Source organism: Mustelus asterias, chromosome 11 (assembly GCF_964213995.1).
Source record: "Mustelus asterias chromosome 11, sMusAst1.hap1.1, whole genome shotgun sequence".
Taxonomy (NCBI): Eukaryota; Metazoa; Chordata; class Chondrichthyes; order Carcharhiniformes; family Triakidae; genus Mustelus; species Mustelus asterias.
Window position 1 is genome coordinate 8,390,564 of NC_135811.1, and position 19,379 is coordinate 8,409,942.

The 19,379-nt window shown below is 45.6% G+C and overlaps 1 protein-coding gene across 2 annotated transcripts in view; it reads left to right on the plus strand.

The window, feature by feature from the left end:
* r3hcc1l (R3H domain and coiled-coil containing 1-like) overlaps nucleotides 1-19,379 on the plus strand; it is a 184,053-nt gene that overhangs the window by 153,961 nt on the left and 10,713 nt on the right. For both annotated transcript variants that reach the window (XM_078223083.1, XM_078223084.1), the window contains exons 5-6: nucleotides 268-363; nucleotides 12,532-12,672. In XM_078223083.1, coding sequence (XP_078079209.1) covers nucleotides 268-363; nucleotides 12,532-12,672 — 237 coding nt within the window. The remainder of the gene's footprint in view (nucleotides 1-267; nucleotides 364-12,531; nucleotides 12,673-19,379) is intronic.

Genomic DNA, 19,379 nt, shown 5'->3' on the forward strand with positions numbered 1-19,379 from the left:
GACTCCTTCATGGCAAGTGATGCCACTCAGTCGCACTTTCTCCGATTCCACTGTGCTGGTCAGAGGGCTACTTCCATACTAAGGTGTTCTGAAAATACAACACGCCCTTTGTTGATATTTTCACTCCGCGTGTTTGTTGACCTTGGAAACCTACTTAGTTCTGGGTGCTCAGTAAAGTTAATTAGGGTAGAAATGCTTTGCTTAGCTGTATTTACGGCTGCTCCTCCAGACGCAATTAATCATGGCTGTTCTCTTGCATCTCTGTAGCACGTGACGCGATCAGTACCAAGCATCCCATGCTGAAGACTCGACCTTTGTCACAAGCATCTAGATCATCGAAGGTTAAGGCTAGAAGCTGTGCAGGTGAGAAAGAGCCTGTAATTGCAGTCAATTAAGGCCTTCACAGTTTGTTGATTAAAGAGACGATTTAATAATCTGACCCACATTTGTCAGAAAAAGCATGTAAAGCGAAGCTCGCGCTCTCCCGGCACCAATCTACATGGTCCCTGCAGTGGGAGTTGCTCATTGTTGATCAGGTTGTAGCTGCTACTCAGGTTAAGCAATTACCGTACATGAGATTCTGTTTCTACTGCTTGACTACGTTTTTTTGTCACTAATATATGATCACCCCACAGCTGAACCTTCCAACCCACAAACAGTGGCTGGCACTGCTGCCTCACAGCGCCAAGGACCCGGGTTCGATTCCCGGCTTGGGTCACTGTCTGTGTGGAGTTTGCACGTTCTCCCCATGTCTGCGTGGATTTCCTCCGGGTGCTCCGGTTTCCTCCTACAGTCCAAAGATGTGTGGGTTAGGTTGATTGACCATGATAAATTGTCCCTCAGTGTTTCAAGATGTGTAGGTTACAGGGATTAGCAGGGTAAATACATGGGGTTACGGAGATAGAGCTTCCCACGCAGGCCCTGTCAGAGAATCAGTGCAGACTTGATGGGCCAAATGGCCTCCTCCTGCATTGTAGGGATTCTATGAACTCCTTAAAATATGGAACTGATTACCTTCTCCAGTTTCTCCTTCTGACAAACTTTAGTGGGTTTTTTTTAATGCAGAATAATTAGGCTGTGCTCCACCTGCTTCCTCTTTTAATACTTTTCAATATTTCTGATGGCCGATATCTTGCCCAGTAAGACTAAGGTGTGGGCACTGTTGAACAGAGTTCCATGAGAGTTAGTCAGGACAAACAAGAACAACAAAAAGAGGATGGGCTTACGCCAGATCACATAGAACATAAAACAGTCCATTTGGCCACTCTGGTACCTGCTAGTGTTTACGCTTACCCATCAGCTTTACATCTTACACTATATACATAATCTCGAGGGAAACATTTCACAGGGCTGAGGAACGGGGGAGTGGACTGCTGTACCGAAGAACCAGTACAGGCATGATGGACTGAATGGCCTCTTCCTGTGCTATACCATTCTCTGCTTCTCATCGAGATCGTTAACCTGGAACTACGTGTGTTCGTTTGGCTGCTTTTCCTGCCAGAGTTAACAATCCATACAGTTGACAAGGGTCTGCAATAGGCGCACACGTAGACCAAGCAGAAAAGAGCCACAGAGTACCTTAGCCCCAGTTTATTTTTCAAAGCAATTGTAATGACTGCTTACATTAACATTCAAATGCGGGGGAAAGGCCATCAACTTCTGAAATACGTCCATGTTGTAACAACTGGGAGCTCATAAATATCGAATTCTGGAAACACTCAGCACACCAGCCAGCATCTGGAGAGAGGGACGCAGGGATCGTGTCAGTGACTTCCTGTCAAAATCTGCTGAGTGTTTCAACTTGAATTTATATGGTGCCTTCAATACAACTATGCATCCTGAGGTGTTTCACATTTGATTTGATTTATTATTGTCACATGTATTGGTATATAGTGAAAAGTATTGTTTCTTGCGCGCTATACAGACAAAGCATACTGTTCATAGAGAAGGAAAAGAGAGGGCACAGAGCGTAGTGTTACAGTCATAGCTAGAGTGTAGAGAAAGATCAACTTAGTGCGAGGTAGGTCCATTCAAAAGTCTGATAGCAGCAGGGAAGAAGCTGTTCTTGAGTCGGTTGGTACATGACTTCGGACTTTTGTATCTTTTTCCTGACGGAAGAAGGTGGAAGAGAGAATGTCCGGGGTGCGTGGGGTCCTTAATTATGCTGGCTGCTTTTCCGAGGCAGCGGGAAGTGTGGACAGAGTCAATAGTTGGGAGGCTGGTTTGCGTGATGGATTGGGCTTTGTTCATGACCCCTTGTAGTTTCTTGCGTTCTTGGGCAGAGCAGGAGCCATACCAAGCTGTGATACAACCAGAAAGAATGCTTTCTATGGTGCAACTGTAAAGGTTGGTGAGAGTCGTAGTGGACATCCAAATTTCTTTAGTCTTCTGGGGAAGTAGAGGCGTTGGTGGGGCTTTCTTAACTATAGTGGCGGCATGGGGGAACCAGGACAGGTTGTTGGTGATCTGGACACCTAAAAACCTGAAGCTCTCGACCATTTCTACTTCGTCCCCATTGATATAGACAGAGGCATTACCAACAAGTTAGCACTGAGTCACATCAGTGATATTCAGACCAGAGGTGAGTTTTAAGGATGACATTCCGAGAGAAGCAGAGACAGGTTACGGAGGAGGAAATTTCAGATCTAGGCAACTGAAACAATGGTTGCAAATGTGGTGGAGCTGTGCAAAAGGCTAGAATTTGAACATAGAACATAGAAAGCCACAGCACAAACAGGCCCTTCGGCCCACAAGTTGCGCTGATCATATCCCTACCTCTAGGCCTATCTATAGCCCTCAATCCCATTAAATCCCATGTACTCATCCAGAAGTCTCTTAAAAGACCCCAACGAGTTTGCCTCCACCACCACCGACGTCAGCCGATTCCACTCACCCACCACCCTCTGAGTGAAAAACTTACCCCTGACATCTCCTCTGTACCTACCCCCCAGCACCTTAAACCTGTGTCCTCTCGTAGCAACCATTTCAGCCCTTGGAAATAGCCTCTGAGAGTCTACCCTATCCAGACCTCTCAACATCTTGTAAACCTCTATCAGGTCACCTCTCATCCTTCGTCTCTCCAGGGAGAAGAGACCAAGCTCCCTCAACCTATCCTCATAAGGCATGCCCCCCAATCCAGGCAACATCCTTGTAAATCTCCTCTGCACCCTTTCAATGGCTTCAACATCTTTCCTGTAATGAGGTGACCAGAACTGCGCGCAGTACTCCAAGTGGGGTCTAACCAGGGTCCTATAAAGCTGCAGCATTATCTCCCGACTCCTAAACTCAATCCCTCGATTAATGAAGGCTAGTACGCCGTACGCCTTCTTGACCGCATCCTCCACCTGCGAGGCCGATTTAAGAGTCCTATGGACCCAGACCCCAAGGTCCTTCTGATCCTCTACACTGCTAAGAATGGTACCCTTCATGTTATACTGCTGCTTCATCCCATTGGATCTGCCAAAATGGATCACTACACACTTATCCGGGTTGAAGTCCATCTGCCACTTCTCCGCCCAGTCTTGCATTCTATCTATGTCTCGCTGCAACTACTGACATCCCTCCAAACTATCCACAACACCACCTACCTTGGCGTCGTCAGCAAACTTACCAACCCATCCCTCCACTTCCTCATCCAGGTCATTTATTTATGAAAATGACAAACAGCAAGGGTCCCAGAACAGATCCCTGGGGCACTCCACTGGTCACTGACCTCCATGCAGAGAAAGACCCCTCCACAGCCACTCTCTGCCTTCTGCAGGCAAGCCAGTTCTGGATCCACAAGGCAACAGCCCCTTGGACCCCATGCCCTCTCACTTTCTCAAGAAGTCTTGCATGGGGGACCTTATCGAACGCCTTGCTGAAGTCCATATAGACCACATCCACCGCTCTTCCTTCGTCAATGTGTTTGGTCACATTTTCAAATTTGAGGAGCACAAACGTCTGAGTTGTGAGGGTGGAGTAGATTACAGACATAGGGAGGAGTGAGGCTATCGAGAAATTTGAAAGCAATGATAGGAATTTTGAAATTGAGACACCACTGCAGGTGTCAGTGTGGGTCAGACTGTGGGAGGAAACCGGAGCACCCGGAGGAAACCCACGCAGACACGGGGAGAGCGTGCAAACTCCACACAGACAGTGACCCGAGCCGGGAAACGAACCCAGGTCCCTGGAGCTGTGAGGCAGCGGCGCTAAATCACTGCGCCACCGTGCCGACAATGAAGGAATGGCGATATAGTTCCAAGTCAGGATGGTGCATGAGTAGAGCTTGCTCTGAGTTAGGAGATGGTCATGATGTGGAGCTAGGAGATGGTCAGCAGAGCTTTAGATGAGACGAAGATAAGCACAAAGGCTGAGGTGAATGGCTAATCAGGAGAGCATTGCCAACGTGCCATGTTTTAATTTCAGATATTGTGTTGCCTGGAGACAGATGTTCCTATGCACAGTGACACCCAGTGAGTTGGGATAGAAGTGCTGTAATCTGTTCTCAGTCTGAGCAGTGACACCTAGTGATGGAGAACAGCAGTGCTGTAAACTCTGTATTCAGAAATGTATTACTTTTTGACAGATAATTTCCCAGTAATAATATTTCTGTCACTTCTCAAGTGGCGCCTCTCAGGCTCTTGTCACAGAATTACATAATGCCCATCACAAAATACACTGTTGATTTGCAGGTTGGCTGCGTGAATGCCGAGAGTAGGAACATTATGCAGTATATCTGAGCAAAAGGGGTGCTCCCAGTGTGCAGCACGGTGGCACAGTGGTTAGCACTGCTGCCTCTCGGCGGCAGGGACCCCGGTTCGATTCCGGCCTTGGGTGACTGTGTGGAGTTTGCATGTTTTCTCCGTGACGGCGTGGGTTTCCTCCGGGTGCTCCGGTTTCCTCCCACACTCCAAAGACATGCGGGTTAGATGGATTGGCCATGCTAAATTGTTCTTAGTGTCCAAAGATGTGTAGGTTATGGGTTACGGCGATAGGAGGCGGGGTGAACTTGGTAAGATGCTCTTTCGGAGAGTCGGTGCAGACTCGATGGGCCGAATCGCCGCCTCCTGCACTGTGAGAATTGTAAAGTTCTTGTATTTCTTTGTGGTGTTGTAAGTCGGTATTTGAACTGATAACTGTGCACAAACCCTCTATTGCTTAGTTAGTCTATTTGTGAGAGGCAACATGGTTTTGTGAAGGGGAGGTCGTGTCTCACGAGCTTGATCGAGTTTTTCGAGGAAGTGACGAAGATGATTGATAAGGGTAGGGCAGTGGATGTTGTCTACATGGACTTCAGTAAGGCCTTTGACAAGGTCCCTCATGGCAGACTGGTGCAGAAGGTGAATTCGCATGGAATCAGAGGTGAGCTGGCAAGGTGGATACAGAACTGGTTCAGTCATAGAAGACAGAGGGTAGCAGTGGAAGGGTGCGTTTCTGAATGGAGGGCTGTGACAAGTGGTGTTTCTCAGGGATCAGTGCTGGGACCGTTGCTATTTGTAATATATGTAAATGATTTGGAGGAAAATGTAACTGGTTTGATTAGTAAGTTTGCAGACGACATAAAGGTTGGTGGATTTGCGGATAGCGATGAGGACCATCAGAGGATACAGCAGGATATAGATCGGTTGGAGACTTGGGCGGAAAGATGGCAGATGGAGTTTAATCTAGACAAATGTGAGGTAATGCATTTTGGAAGGTAGACAGATAGAATACAGATAGAAAATATACAGTAAATGGCAGAACCCTTAAGAGTATTGATAGGCAAAGGGATCTGGGTGTACAGGTACACAGGTCACTGACAGTGGCAATGCAGGTGGAGAAGACAGTCAAGAAGACATATGGCATGGTTGCCTTCATCGGCCGGGGCATTGAGTTTAAAAATTGGCAAGTCATGTTGCAGCTTTATAGAACCTTAGTTAGGCTGCACTTGGAATATAGTGTTCAATTCTGGTCGTCACACTACCAGAAGGATGTGGAGGCTTTGGAGAAGGTACAGAAAAGATTTACCAGGGCGTTGCCTGGTATGGAGGGCATTAGCTATGAGGAGAAGTTGGAGAAACTTGGTTTGTTCTCACTGGAATGACGGAGGTTGAGGGGAGACCGGATAGAAGTCTACAAGATTATGAGAGGCATGGACAGAGTAGATAGTCAGAAGCTTTTTCCCAGGGTGGAAGAGTCAATTACTAGGGGGCATAGATTTAAGGTGCGAGGAGCAAGGTTTAAAGGAGATGTACGAGATACATCGATTTTTAACACAGAGGGTGGTGGGTGCCTGGAACTTGTTGCCGGGGGAGGTAGTGGAAGTGGACTACTTCCACTTTTAAGGGGCGTCTTGACAAATATATGAATAGGATGGGAATAGAGGGATATGGTCCCCGGAAGGATAGGGGGTTTTAGTTCAGTCAGGCAGCATGGTCGGTGCAGGCCGAAGGACCTGTTCCTGTGCTGTAATTTTTGTTCTTTGCTTCTCTACCCACACTTCTCGATGACAATGTGCCTCATAAAGAAATAACTTACATTTCTGTCGCCCCTTTATAACCTCAGGATGTCCCAAAGTAATTCACAGTCATTATTAATTGCCCTTGAGAAGGTGATGGCTTTCTTGAGCCGCTGCAGTCCAAGCAGTGTAGGTACACCCACAGTGCTGTTAGGGAAGGCATTCCAGGATTTTGACCTAATGACAATGAAGGAATGGTGATATATTTTCGGTGCTTATGAAATGTAGTCACTGGTGTAACGTCGGAAACGGGACAGCCAATTTGTGCACATGATGATGACCAACTAATCCGTTTTGTTGGTCAGGGAAACTGGGGAGAAATAGCGCCATGGAAAGTTTTATGTCCACCCAAGAGGACAGATGTTTAGCGTCTCATCTGGTACACAGCGCCTCTGACAGTCCTGCACTGCCTCAAGTACTGGACTGGAGTGTCAACCTAGATTTTCATGCTCAAGTCTCTGAAGTGGGACGTGAACCCACTCGGGCAAGAGTGAGCCACAGCTGACGTAATAATAGGTGGGAGAATTCTCCAGGATTAACTGTGTGTGAACTTGGACCTGGCAGAAGTAATGAGCTGGAAATACAGTAATTTAGAAATATGTCTTCTGATCTGATCATCACTGTATCTAATTATAAATAACGTGCTGTGGAACTTAGTCAAAGCTGTTCATTCACAACAGGGTCACCTGAAAGATAGGTTAACATTTCGGGTAAAGAGTCACCACAGTTGCTTTTGTCTGCGTGTCAGTGAATTGGATGTGGCATTTCTTGCATGATGCTTTTATTGCAGGTTCGCCACATTTGTGATTTTCCTTTTTTTTTGAAGAATACCTGACGTATTAACAACTAGAAATAATAGCTTCAGAATCCAGATAACTGCATTTTACGAGCCACAGTTGAAATCATAGCTGCTGTATTTCCATTGGGTGGGTCGTGCTATAATAATCCTGTCACTGAGCGATGCATTAGGGTTCTCCAGCGTACTGGAGCCACAAAGCAACAGCTGATCCTGAAAGACATGTAGCTTCCACATTGCTCAGTGTCAGGGAATGAATTATTCCTCCATAATTCCATTGCTCCCAAATCAGTTCACTTTTGTGCAAGGCATTAATAATAATATAAATATGTTGTTAAACTGCTAGGGGCCATCACAAACCTTTGGAATTAATGTAACATCCACGTCGCTGCCTGGTTAGAACTTAATTGTTGCAAGTTTTATTTTTCCAGTTGCGTATCAGGTGTGGATGCCGCTGCCATAACTGTGTCTATTACCAAAGAACAATACAGAACAGAACAGGCCCTTCGGCCCTCCAAGCCCGTGCCGCTCCCTGGTCCAAACGAGACCATTCTTTTGTATCCCTCCATTCCCACTCCGTTCATGTGGCTATCTAGATAAGTCTTAAACGTTCCCAGTGTGTCCGCCTCCACCACCTTGCCTGGCAGGGCATTCCAGGCCCCCACCACCCTCTGTGTAAAATATGTCCTTCTGATATCTGTGTTAAACCTCCCCCCCTTCACCTTGAACCTATGACCCCTCGTGAACGTCACCACCGACCTGGGGAAAAGCTTCCCACCGTTCACCCTATCTATGCCTTTCATAATTTTATACACCTCTATTAAGTCTCCCCTCATCCTCCGTCTTTCCAGGGAGAACAACCCCAGTTTACCCAATCTCTCCTCATAACTAAGCCCCTCCATACCAGGCAACATCCTGGTAAACCTCCTCTGTACTCTCTCCAAAGCCTCCACGTCCTTCTGGTAGTGTGGCGACCAGAACTGGACGCAGTATCCCAAATGCGGCCGAACCAACGTTCTATACATCTGCAACATCAGACCCCAACTTTTATACTCTATGCCCCGTCCTATAAAGGCAAGCATGCCATATGCCTTCTTCACCACCTTCTCCCACCTGTGACGTCACCTTCAAGGATCTGTGGACTTGCACACCCAGGTCCCTCTGCGTATCTACACCCATTATGGTTCTGCCATTTATCGTATAGCTCCTCCCTACATTATTTCTACCAAAATGCATCACTTCGCATTTATCAGGATTGAACTCCATCTGCCATTTCTTTGCCCAAATCTCCAGCCTATCTATATCCTTCTGTGGCTTCTGACAATGTTCCTCACTATCTGCAAGTCCTGCCAATTTTGTGTCATCCGCAAACTTACTGATCACCCCAGTTACACCTTCTTCCAGATCGTTTATATAAATCACAAACAGCAGAGGTCCCAATACAGAGCCCTGCGGTACACCACTAGTCACAGGCCTCCAGCCGGAAAAAGACACTTCCACTACCACCCTCTGTCTTCTGTGACCAAGCCAGTTCTCCACCCATCTAGCCACCTCCCCCTTTATCCCATGAGATCCAACCTTTTTCACCAGCCTACCATGAGGGACTTTGTCAAACGTTTTACTAAAGTCCATATAGACGACATCCACGGCCCTTCCCTCGTCAATCATTCTGGTCACTTCTTCAAAAAACTCCACCAGGTTAGTGAGGCATGACCTCCCTCTCACAAAACCATGCTGACTATCGTTAATGAGTTTATTCCTTTCTAAATGCGCATACATCCTATCTCTAAGAATCTTCTCCAACAACTTCCCCACCACGGACGTCAAGCTCACCGGCCTATAATTACCCGGGTTATCCTTCCTACCCTTCTTAAATAACGGGACCACATTAGCTATCCTCCAATCCTCTGGGACCTCCCCTGCGTCCAGTGACGAGACAAAGATTTGCATCAGAGGCCCAGCGATTTCACCTCTCGTCTCCCTGAGGAGCCTTGGATAGATTCCATCAGGCCCTGGGGATTTGTCAGTCTTTATATTCTCTAACAAACCTAACACTTCCTCCCTTGTAATGGAGATTTTCTCCAACGGTTCAACACTCCCCTCCGAGTCACTCCCAGTCAACACATCCAATCCTCGGATGTCCTGACAATGTGGTGATGGGCTGCCCTGAACTGTCTGATCCTTTTCTCTCACAGTGTGTCTAAATAGTCCAGTATCTTGACCCAACAAAGATGAGGGAATTCCATTTTATGCCAACACCAGGATGGTATGTGAGTTGGATCTGATGGTGTTCTTTCCTATTCACTCATGGGGATGTGGGCATCGTTGCATGGCCAGCATTTATTGCCCATTATTAATAGCACTTGAGAATGTGATGGTGATGAGCGGCTGTTTTGAGCCGCTGCAGTCCAAGTGGTGTAGGTACACCCACAGTGCTGTTAGGGAAGGTGTTCCAGGATTTCGACCCAGTGACAATGAAAGAATGGTGATATATTTCCAAGTCAGGATGGTGTGTGGCGTGGTGGGCAACTCCCAAGTGGTGGTGTTCCCATGCATCTACTGCCCTTGTCTTTCTAGATGGTAGACATTGTGGGTGTGGAAGCTGCTGTGTGAAGTGAGTTCCTGTAGTGCATGTTGTAGATGGTACATACTCCTGCCACTATGTATTGGTGGTGGAGGGAGTGAATGTCTGTGGATGGGGTGCCAATCAAGCAGCTGCTTTGTCCTGGATGGTGTCAAGCTTCATGAGTGTTGTTGGAGCTGCACCTATCCAGTGAAGTGGAAAGTATTCCATCACACTCCTGACTCTTGCCTTGTAGATGATGCACAGGCTTTTCGGAGTCAGAAGGTGAGTTATTTGCCGCAGGATTCCTGGCCTCTGACCTGCTCTTGTAGCCACAATATTATATGGCTAGTCCAGCTCACTTTCTGGCCAATGGTAACCCCCAGGATATTGATTGTGGTGGGTACAGTGATGGTCATGCCATTGAATATCAAGGGGAGATGGTTGGATACTCTCTTGTGGGAGATGGTCATTGTCTGGCCCTTGTGTCGCGCAAATATTACTTGCCACTTGTCAGCGCAAGCCTGGACATTGTCGAGATCTTACTGCCCTCGGACATGGCCTACATTGAATATGAGGAGTTGTGAATGGTGCAGAACATTGTGCAATCATTAATGAACTTCCACATTTCTGACCTTACAATGGAGGGAGGGTCACTGATGAACATACAATTCAGGAGCCAATTCAGGAATAGGCCACTAGCCCCCTCAAGTCTGCTCCACCATTCAGTAAGATCATGGCTGATCTGACTGTAACTAAGCAGCTGAAGATGGTTGGGTTTAGGACACTACCCGGAGGAACTCTTGCAGCGATGTCCTGGTACTGCGATGATTGATCTCTTTGTGCCAGGTATGACTCCAACCAGCGGAGAGTTTTCCCACTGATTCCCATTGACTCCAGTTTTGCTCAGGCTCCTGATGTCACACTCAGTCAAATGCAGCCTTGATGTCAAGGGCAGTCGCTCTCATCTTACCTCAGGCATTTACCTCTTTTGTCCATATTTGAACAAAGGCTGTAATGAGATCTAGAGCTGAGTGACCCAGACAGAACCCAAACTGAGCGTCCATGAGCGAGTTATTGCTGATTAAGTGCCTCTTGATAGTGGTGTCAGAACTTAGGACCATAGAAATTAGGAGCAAAAGTATACAAATTCAGCCCTTTGAGCCTGCTCCGCCATTCAATCAGATCATGGTTGATCTCTCCCTGGTCTCAAATCCACTTCCTCACCTGTTCCCCATATCCCTTTTCTTATGATGACCCCTTCTGTCACTTGACTGATAATTGAGAGTAGACTGATGGAGTGGTAATTGGATAAATTAAATTTGTCCTGTCTTTTTGTGTGTACGTACCTAGGGAAGTTTTCACATTGCTGGGTAGATACTAGTGTCGTAGCTGTACTGGAGCAGCATGGCCAGGGGCATTGCAAGTTTTGGAGCACAAGTCTTCAGTACTGTTGCTGGAATGTTGTCGGGGCCCATAGCCTTTGCGGTATCCAGTGCCTTCAGCTGTTCCTTGGCATCATGTGGAGTGAATCGAATTGGCTGAAGACTAGCATCTGTGCTGCTGGGGACCTCAGGAGGAGGCCATAACATCTCTACCTTGCAATTTTCAGATAGTTGAGATCACAGGCCTGGAATTCACTATCAAAGTAGACTTTGAGATTCTGCAGTACATCCTGTAGATAATAAATGCAGAAAGCAGCCAGAGTGAACAGGTGTGGAGGTGGATATTGGATCTGTGCTATTGCCGACGGCAGCAAAAAATAAAAATTAGCAACTGGTAATAATGCCTCATTAAAACTGCTGACTGAATGTGACACTAAATTGTAAATCGCACATCACCTCCCACTCATACATTGTGCACACCATAGTCTGGTCCATTAGAGTTTTATCTTGTGAATGTGGGTTTACAGATAATTGCTCCAATGCTTTACTATTTGTGGCTGATCTTTAAGGCGAGGAGCGCTGCAATGTTCCCACGATTTGACATTCAAAGATGGTTTCTGATTTGGCGATTTGTAACCAGTTAATTGAATAATGTGCGGCAGATGTATTTATCCAGGGGCAGGTGAGAATAAATTTGTATTTTCCTGCCTGTGTTTTACCCATCTGAGGAAGGTAAATAATTATTTAAATCAATCAAAATTGGCGGGCACGTCCATTTTGCAACCTTCAGCAGAACTCCGCTAAGACACGCAGTAACGGACCGGGAGATGCAACAAAACATCGAGTGAGCAAAACCCATAATTTAAAAAACACCAATGACAGCTGAAATAAATGTACAGAGATAATGCCGATGCTTTTTCAAATATGTTCTAGCCTATTAACATGACAGATTTGTGACCTCTAAACAATAAAATATTGCTCTGTTACAAAGAGATTATAAGATTTCATTTTCCAGAGTAATTCTCTTGTATCTTTTATGAAATGATTTATAAAAACCGTGTAATTGGAAAGGAATGTAATTGTTTTAATGTGGTCATAATTGATGTGTATACTAGTATTAAATGCACTGTTATCTATGAAGTTGCAGTCTGTTCCCCATCAATATGCTGCTCGCGTTGCCAGTCGGGGAGAGAAAAATCCATTTGGCTCATCTGATTCCCAGCGTGACATATGGTATGTTTCCGCTGGGAAAAAAAAATAAACAAATCTTCCTCTTTTTTTTTTGTCCCCACCTCTTTTGTTTGTCTAGAATTTCTTCTACCTGCAAAGGAACGCCCTCAGACAAGTGCCATGCTTGCTAGAAGGCTGGTCATTGGAGCGCTCGGTGTAAGAAGCAAGCAAACCAAAGCAGAACAAGAGGCTGAGCGTAAAAAGTTGAAGGAAGCTAGGGGTAAGTTGGATAGTGCGTGCGTACGCAAGAGCGGGAGAGGTGAGCAGCAGATTCCTCGTCTCAGCGGACGTTCCACTCGATATCAGATCAGTTGCAGCGTTGAATCGGGTTACATGAAGTTGATGATTTCTCTACTCGCTATGTAAAATAACCCAGAGCCTTGTCACCTTCAATCCCGCAAGCCATACTTCCTATGAGCTGGTGCTCTACTCCTGTCCAGTGATCAAAATGCTGAAAGGTTATTGCCAATTTAAGTGCTGGTATTGTTAAATTCATTAATCTTTGTGTACCGTGTTAAATGGCTGCCTGTGAATTACCGCCTTGTGAATTCAATGACAGATATTCTATGCCCTCAGTATAATATATATAGGGAGGTTATAATTTACTGCAAAGCCTATCACTGCTGCACAACAAGATTGTACATTTTGTTTGCGCGGGACATGCCTTTGCCAAATGTCGTATCTGGTTTCTTAATTAATCTTCCTCTGTTATACAGCAAAGATGCTCAGCCAGAATCAAGTGGTGGTAATAATGTTATCACAAGTTAGACAGCTGGTATTAATGGAATGTAACAGACTTTCAAGAGCAAAGTCTTGAGATTTAAAAAAGTGAAAAATCACAAATAGTAAATAAAAAAATCCTTGCATGCTGCATCAAGCGATCGAATAGTGACAATCTTCACTATCTCATCTCGTGTATGAAGAATAGCGACCCAGCCATGTGACCCAAATGGCACCCAATTCACTGGAGGCGTACTGCCCTTCTGTCAGCACTTGGAAAGAGAAAATATAATGGTTGTTGCTGAGGCATCCCTCACGCCCTTTGCCCCACCATTGATGGCCATGTCTTTAGAACAAAGTACCAGCGCAAGAACAGGCCCTTTGGCCCTCCAAGCCTGTGCCGATCATGATGCCCTAACTAAACTTAAAAAAAACCTTCTGCCTTTACTCGGACCATATCTCTCTGTTCCCTCCTTATTCATGTACCCATCCAGGTGCCTCTTAAATGCTGCTAAGCTGCCTAGGCCTCTCCCTAGGCTCTGGCATTCCCTTCCTAAACAGTCACCTGCTCCTTTTAAAACGTTCCTTAAAACTTACCTCTTTGACCAGGTTTTTGGGCACCTCTCCTACTATCTCCTTCTGTGACTTTGTGTCGAGTTTTATTTGGATAACAAGCCTGTGAAGCACGCTTTTTAGGACGGGTCCAAACTAAGTATGGAGAGAAAGGCATAGAGGGGGAGCTTCACTCCACCCCGGTTTCAGAATATAAAGCACCATGGAGGGAGACTGGGGGAGCTGGAGAGGGGGCTGGTAATTTTACTTAAAAGTTTATTTATTAGTCACAAGTAAGGCTCACATTAACATTGCAATGAAGTTACTGTGAAATTCCCCGAGTCGCCACACTCCAACGCCTGTTCGGATCGATGCACCCTAACCAGCACGTCTTTCAGAATGTGGGAGGAAACCGGGGCACCCGGAGGAAACCCATGAAGACACGGGGAGAATGTGCAAACTCCACACAGACAGTGACCCAAGCCAGGAATCGAACCCAGGCCCCTGGCGCTGTGAAGCAGCAGTGCTAACCACTGTGCCGCCCCCTTGGAAAGTTGGAAAGTCCACTGCACATACCCACGCTTGGAGCATTTGCACAAGCCCTTTGCCTCTTCCACCAATTGTTGAGCACTGGATGTGGGAGACCAGCAAGTAGCATCCATGGGCGAAGAGCACAAATAACAGGAAAGGGGACAGAAAATGCTTTTCCCTCATCATTTGTCATCATTGTTGTCATCCCCCCCCCCCCGCACCCACAAACATCCAACTTAGCCCAACATGCCTGGCCCCTGGGGTCTACTTTTTCCCCACCTCCTGAGCAGAGTCACTGAGATGAGCTGGAGCCTTCCACCAGTCACCTAACTGGGATCTGCAGGTTTTAAGAATTGAAACTGAGTGCCCAAGACCGCAAGGAATTACAAAAGGTCATGAATGTAGCCCAGTCCATCTCACAAACCAGCCTCCCATCCATTGACTCTGTCTACACTTCCCGCTGCCTGGGAAAAGCAGCCAGCATAATCAAGGACCCCACGCATCCCGGACATTCTCTCTTCCACCTTCTTCCATCGGGAAAAAATACAAAAGTCTGAGGCCACATACCAACCGACTCAAGAACAGCTTCTTCCCTGCTGCCGTCAGACTTTCGAATGGACTGACCTTGCATTAAATTGATCTTTCTCTACACCCTAGCTATGACTGTAACACTACATTCTGCACTCTCTCCTTTCCTTCTCTATGTACGGTATGTTTTGTCTCTACAGTGCACAACAAACAACACTTTTCACTGTATGTTAATACATGTGACAATAATAAATCAAATCTAAATCAAATCAAAAAAGCTAGGCTGTGGAGATAGGAAGCTAAACTCTCACCCATTCACCCTCCAAATGTTTAAATAATCATGCTTCATATTACCCTGATGTTTGGCACCCTGTAACAATAGTAGCTCAGCCTCCTGCGTTTCTGATTGATGATCTGTGTAAATAAAATTGTGTTTGATTTGTAGTCCTCGCACTGTAGTCGTGGGTTTGGCTGAAGGGTTGATAACCAGAGGATCCAGTTGCGCAGCAAGTGTTTATGGTTTGGAATGCGGTACCTGATAAGGTGGTGGTAGCAGATTTAGGAGAAGCCTTGAAAAGGGGAATTGGATAATGCTTGAAGAAGACATTGCAGGAATATGGGGAGAATCATAGAATGCCTACTGTGCAGAAGAGGCCATTCGGCCCATCGAGTTTGCACCGATTCTCTGACAGAATATCTTACCCAGGCCTTCTCCCCTGCCCTAACCCCACACATGGTTAATCCATCTAACCTACATATCTTGGGGACACTTAAGGGGCAATTTGAGCAGGAGAGTAGGACTAAACTGGGTTGCATTTTGGGAGAGCCAGTGCAGACTCGATGGTCTAAATAGCCTCTCTATGTGTTGGGACTATTCAATGACTTTCATAGAAATCTTTTCATAGAAGTGTTCACACATCAGCTTCAAGAGTCTCCCAGTTGCTAATGTCCTCCCTCACATCCCAGGGGTGGGAAGGAAGAGGAAGTTGTCCCCAACAATTGGATTGCCTGTCTAAATGATCCAATCCTGAGTACTTAGGAGTGTCTTCTCGACTGTAATCCCATCTCTCAGTTCATGTAACAGTAATAAACCACTTGATTGCTTTTGTGGTTTATTATTTTGTCTAAAGCCCTCTTGTGAAATGACATGTAATCACGATCCTAGTATCCATTATCCCAAAGCGTTACCTAAAAATTTCAATACTGATAACTAAAGACAAAAATCAAGTTTTTCTTTTATATGTAAAAAGAATCAATTTCAAGTTGTTTATTGGCACGAATTTTTGTTGAACTGGATTATTTTAAATTCAAATCTTGATATTGAAGGTGTGCTTTGACACAAGGTGACACATCTGTATTCCACGTGCATACAAACACAAAGGCTAATTTATATCCAAACCATCAGAAATCTTTCATCAAGTTGCCACGGGCAAAATATATTGCAAAGTTTCTCTCAACTCGGATTCAGATCCTCACCCGAGCACAATATTTTTCTGCAGCGGCGAATGTCAATAGCATTCTTCTTGGGGGCAAAAGGATGAGTAGAAGATTCATTTTAACTTCTGCAGCATTTCGCTTTTGTTTCAGTCATATAAGGGTTAATTTTTACAACATATAAATGCCTTGCTGAAAGCAAATAAAATGGTACCAAAGAAGAATCAACTGGGCAAGTGATTAGCAAATAGGAATTGGGTGTTGGTAGGCGGTTGCTGTAATTGTAAAACAAGGAATGCAATTAATTGTAGTGTAAAGAATACTTCACACTTGCAGTTTATGGGTTAGACTGTGATTATAGTGGTTAGTGCAGCAGGCAGTAAAGAAGGCAAATGGCATGTTGGCCTTCATTGCAAGAGGTTTCAAGTGCAGGAGCAGAGATGTGTTGTTGCAATTATGCAGGGCCTTGAATCAGGCCACAGCTAGAGTATTGTGTGCAGTTTTGGTCCCCTTTTCTGAGGAAAGATGTTTTTGCTCTCGCGGGAGTGCAGCGAAGGTTTGCCAGGCTGATTCCGGGGATGACGGGACTGATGTATGAGGAGAGATTGAACGGGTTAGGATTGTTTTCGCTGGAGTTCAGACGACTGAAGGGGGATCTCATAGAGATTTATAAAATTCTAACAGGACTAGACAGGGTAGATGCAGAGAGGATATTCCTGATGGTGGGAGAGTCCAGAACCAGGGGTCACAGTCTGACGGTTCAGGGTAGACCATTTAGGACGGAGGTGAGGAGACATTTCTTCACCCAAAGAGTGGGGAGCCTGTGGAATTCACTACCACAGTAGTTGGTGCCAAAACATTGAATGTATTCAAGAGGCGGCTGGATATAGCACTTGGGGCGAATGGGATCAAAGGTTACGGGGTGAAAGCAGGATTAGGCTATTGAGTTGGATGATCAGCCATGATCGTAATGAATGGTGGAACAGGCTCAAAGGGCCAAATGGCCTCCTCCTGCTCCGATCTTCTATGTTTCTAATCTGTAACATTCAACGCATCCACGAGTAAACAGAGACCAGAGGCGTGGGTTACGCTGTGATGGGAATTCTTTTAAAGTTATAAAGTTAAAGTTTATTTATTAGTCACAAGTAAGGCTTACATTAACACTACAATGAAGTAAACACTGCAGTAAAAGAATTAAGGGTTATGGTGAGTGGGTGGGTAAGTGGAGCTGAGTCAACAAAAAGGTCAGCCATGATCTTATTGAATGACGGAGCAGGCTCGAGGGGCCAGATGGCCTATTCCTGCTCCTATCTTCTATGCTTCCATGTTTCTAACCTGTAACATTAAATGCATATTATGTTCTAATGTTCTTAAGTAACTGTGAAATTCCCCTAGTCCGGCACCTGTTCGGGCCAATGCACTTAACCAGCACGTCTTTCAGAATGTGGGAGGAAACCGGAGCACCCAGAGGAAACCCACGCAGACATGGGGAGAATGTACAAACTCCACATAGACAGTGACCCAAGCCTGCAATCGAACCCGGGTCCCTGGCGCTGTGAAGCAGCAGTGCTAACCACTGTGTTACCGTGCCGCCCCCATTCTTTTATAACTCATTGGGCATGGGAGCAATATTGTCACTGATTTCGGTCTTCAAGAAAGGTTAAAGGGACGTTCCTGTGGGCTGTGTGCTTGTTTTTAAGACATTTAAGACTTATCTGGATAGACATATGAACATTCAGGGGCGAGAGGGATACAGGCGGTTGGCCTAGATAGGACAACGTGATCGGCGCAGACGTAGAGGGTGCAGGGCCTGTTCCTGTGCTGTGCTGTCCTTTGTTCTTTGTTACTTTGGAAGGATATGAGATGGCGTTGTAGTGAGATTGGAGTCTATTAGTTAAAATAAGTAGAATGTCAGCAAAGATTAAAATTCCACCCCACACGTGGATTTAAGAGGGACCCAAATTCACTGAGGCACATTAGAGTTGGTGGTGGTGACAATGTATTTTGATATTAAATGTCCCAACCTCAGAAAGCATTTGGTAGGATCTTTAACAGGGGCGAGAAATAAAGTAACAGATTGGGTGGCAAGTGAGAAATAAGCAATTGTATTTAGTAATACTTCTAGTGGAGATTGTGCCGTCTTTATGGGGTTGAACCGGAGATCCTGCTGATAATTTTTATAAACTATCTCAGAGTATTCTAAATAAAATGTGCCCATTTAAAAATTATTGAAATAATATTTTGGGGAAAGTGCTAAAACCCAAGAGGATTTTTTTAAAAAATGTATTCGTGGGACATGGGTGTCGCTGGCTGGCCAGCATTTATTGCCCAACCCTACTTGCCCGAGGGCAGTTCCGAGTCAACCACATTGCTGTGGCTCTGGAGTCACAGGTTGGCCAGGTCAGGTAAGGACAGCAGATTTCCTTCTCTGAAGCACATTAATGAACCAGATGGGTTTTTCCAACAATCGACAATGGTTTTATGGTCATCAGTAGATTCTTAAGTCCAGATATTTTTTTTTATAGAGCTATGGGCCATGTGCGGGAAGATGGGATTAGAAAGCGTTACTTTGGCATGGACAAGATGGAGTGAATGGCCCCTGTTAATGCTGTATCATTTAGTTGGTTCTATCTACAGAGAAGAATCAACTGGGCAGGTGATTAGCAAATAGGAATCGGGGGGGCGGGTGGGGGCGGGCGGGTGGGGGGGGGGGGGGCGCGCGGGGGGTGGTGGAAAGGGGTTGCAGTCGTTGTAAAGCAAGGAATGCAAGAAGTGTATGTATTGTAAAGAATACTTCACACTTGCAGTTTATGGGTCGGACTGCGGTTGTAGTGGTTAGTGCAGAACCTGTAACATTCAAAAGAGATGACAGCTTTGACTGGGAGAAAAGGAACAGAGTCTTGATGCTCAGGTAGAAAATAAAAATGCTGGCAATCGGATGCAAATGGAGGAAATTCTGGAAACGCATAGTGCGCAATCATCCAAAAGTAGGCTTTTGTAATAAAATTTCAAACAAATACCAAAGTAATGAATTAGAAAATGGTTGATTTTGAGGCACTGCGAATGGGACAGGGGGAAGAAACTGGACTAAACACATTGACAAAGAAATGGAACGGCTGGGGAAAACATTTCAAACAATGATCTGTAGGGTTTAGGGGAAAT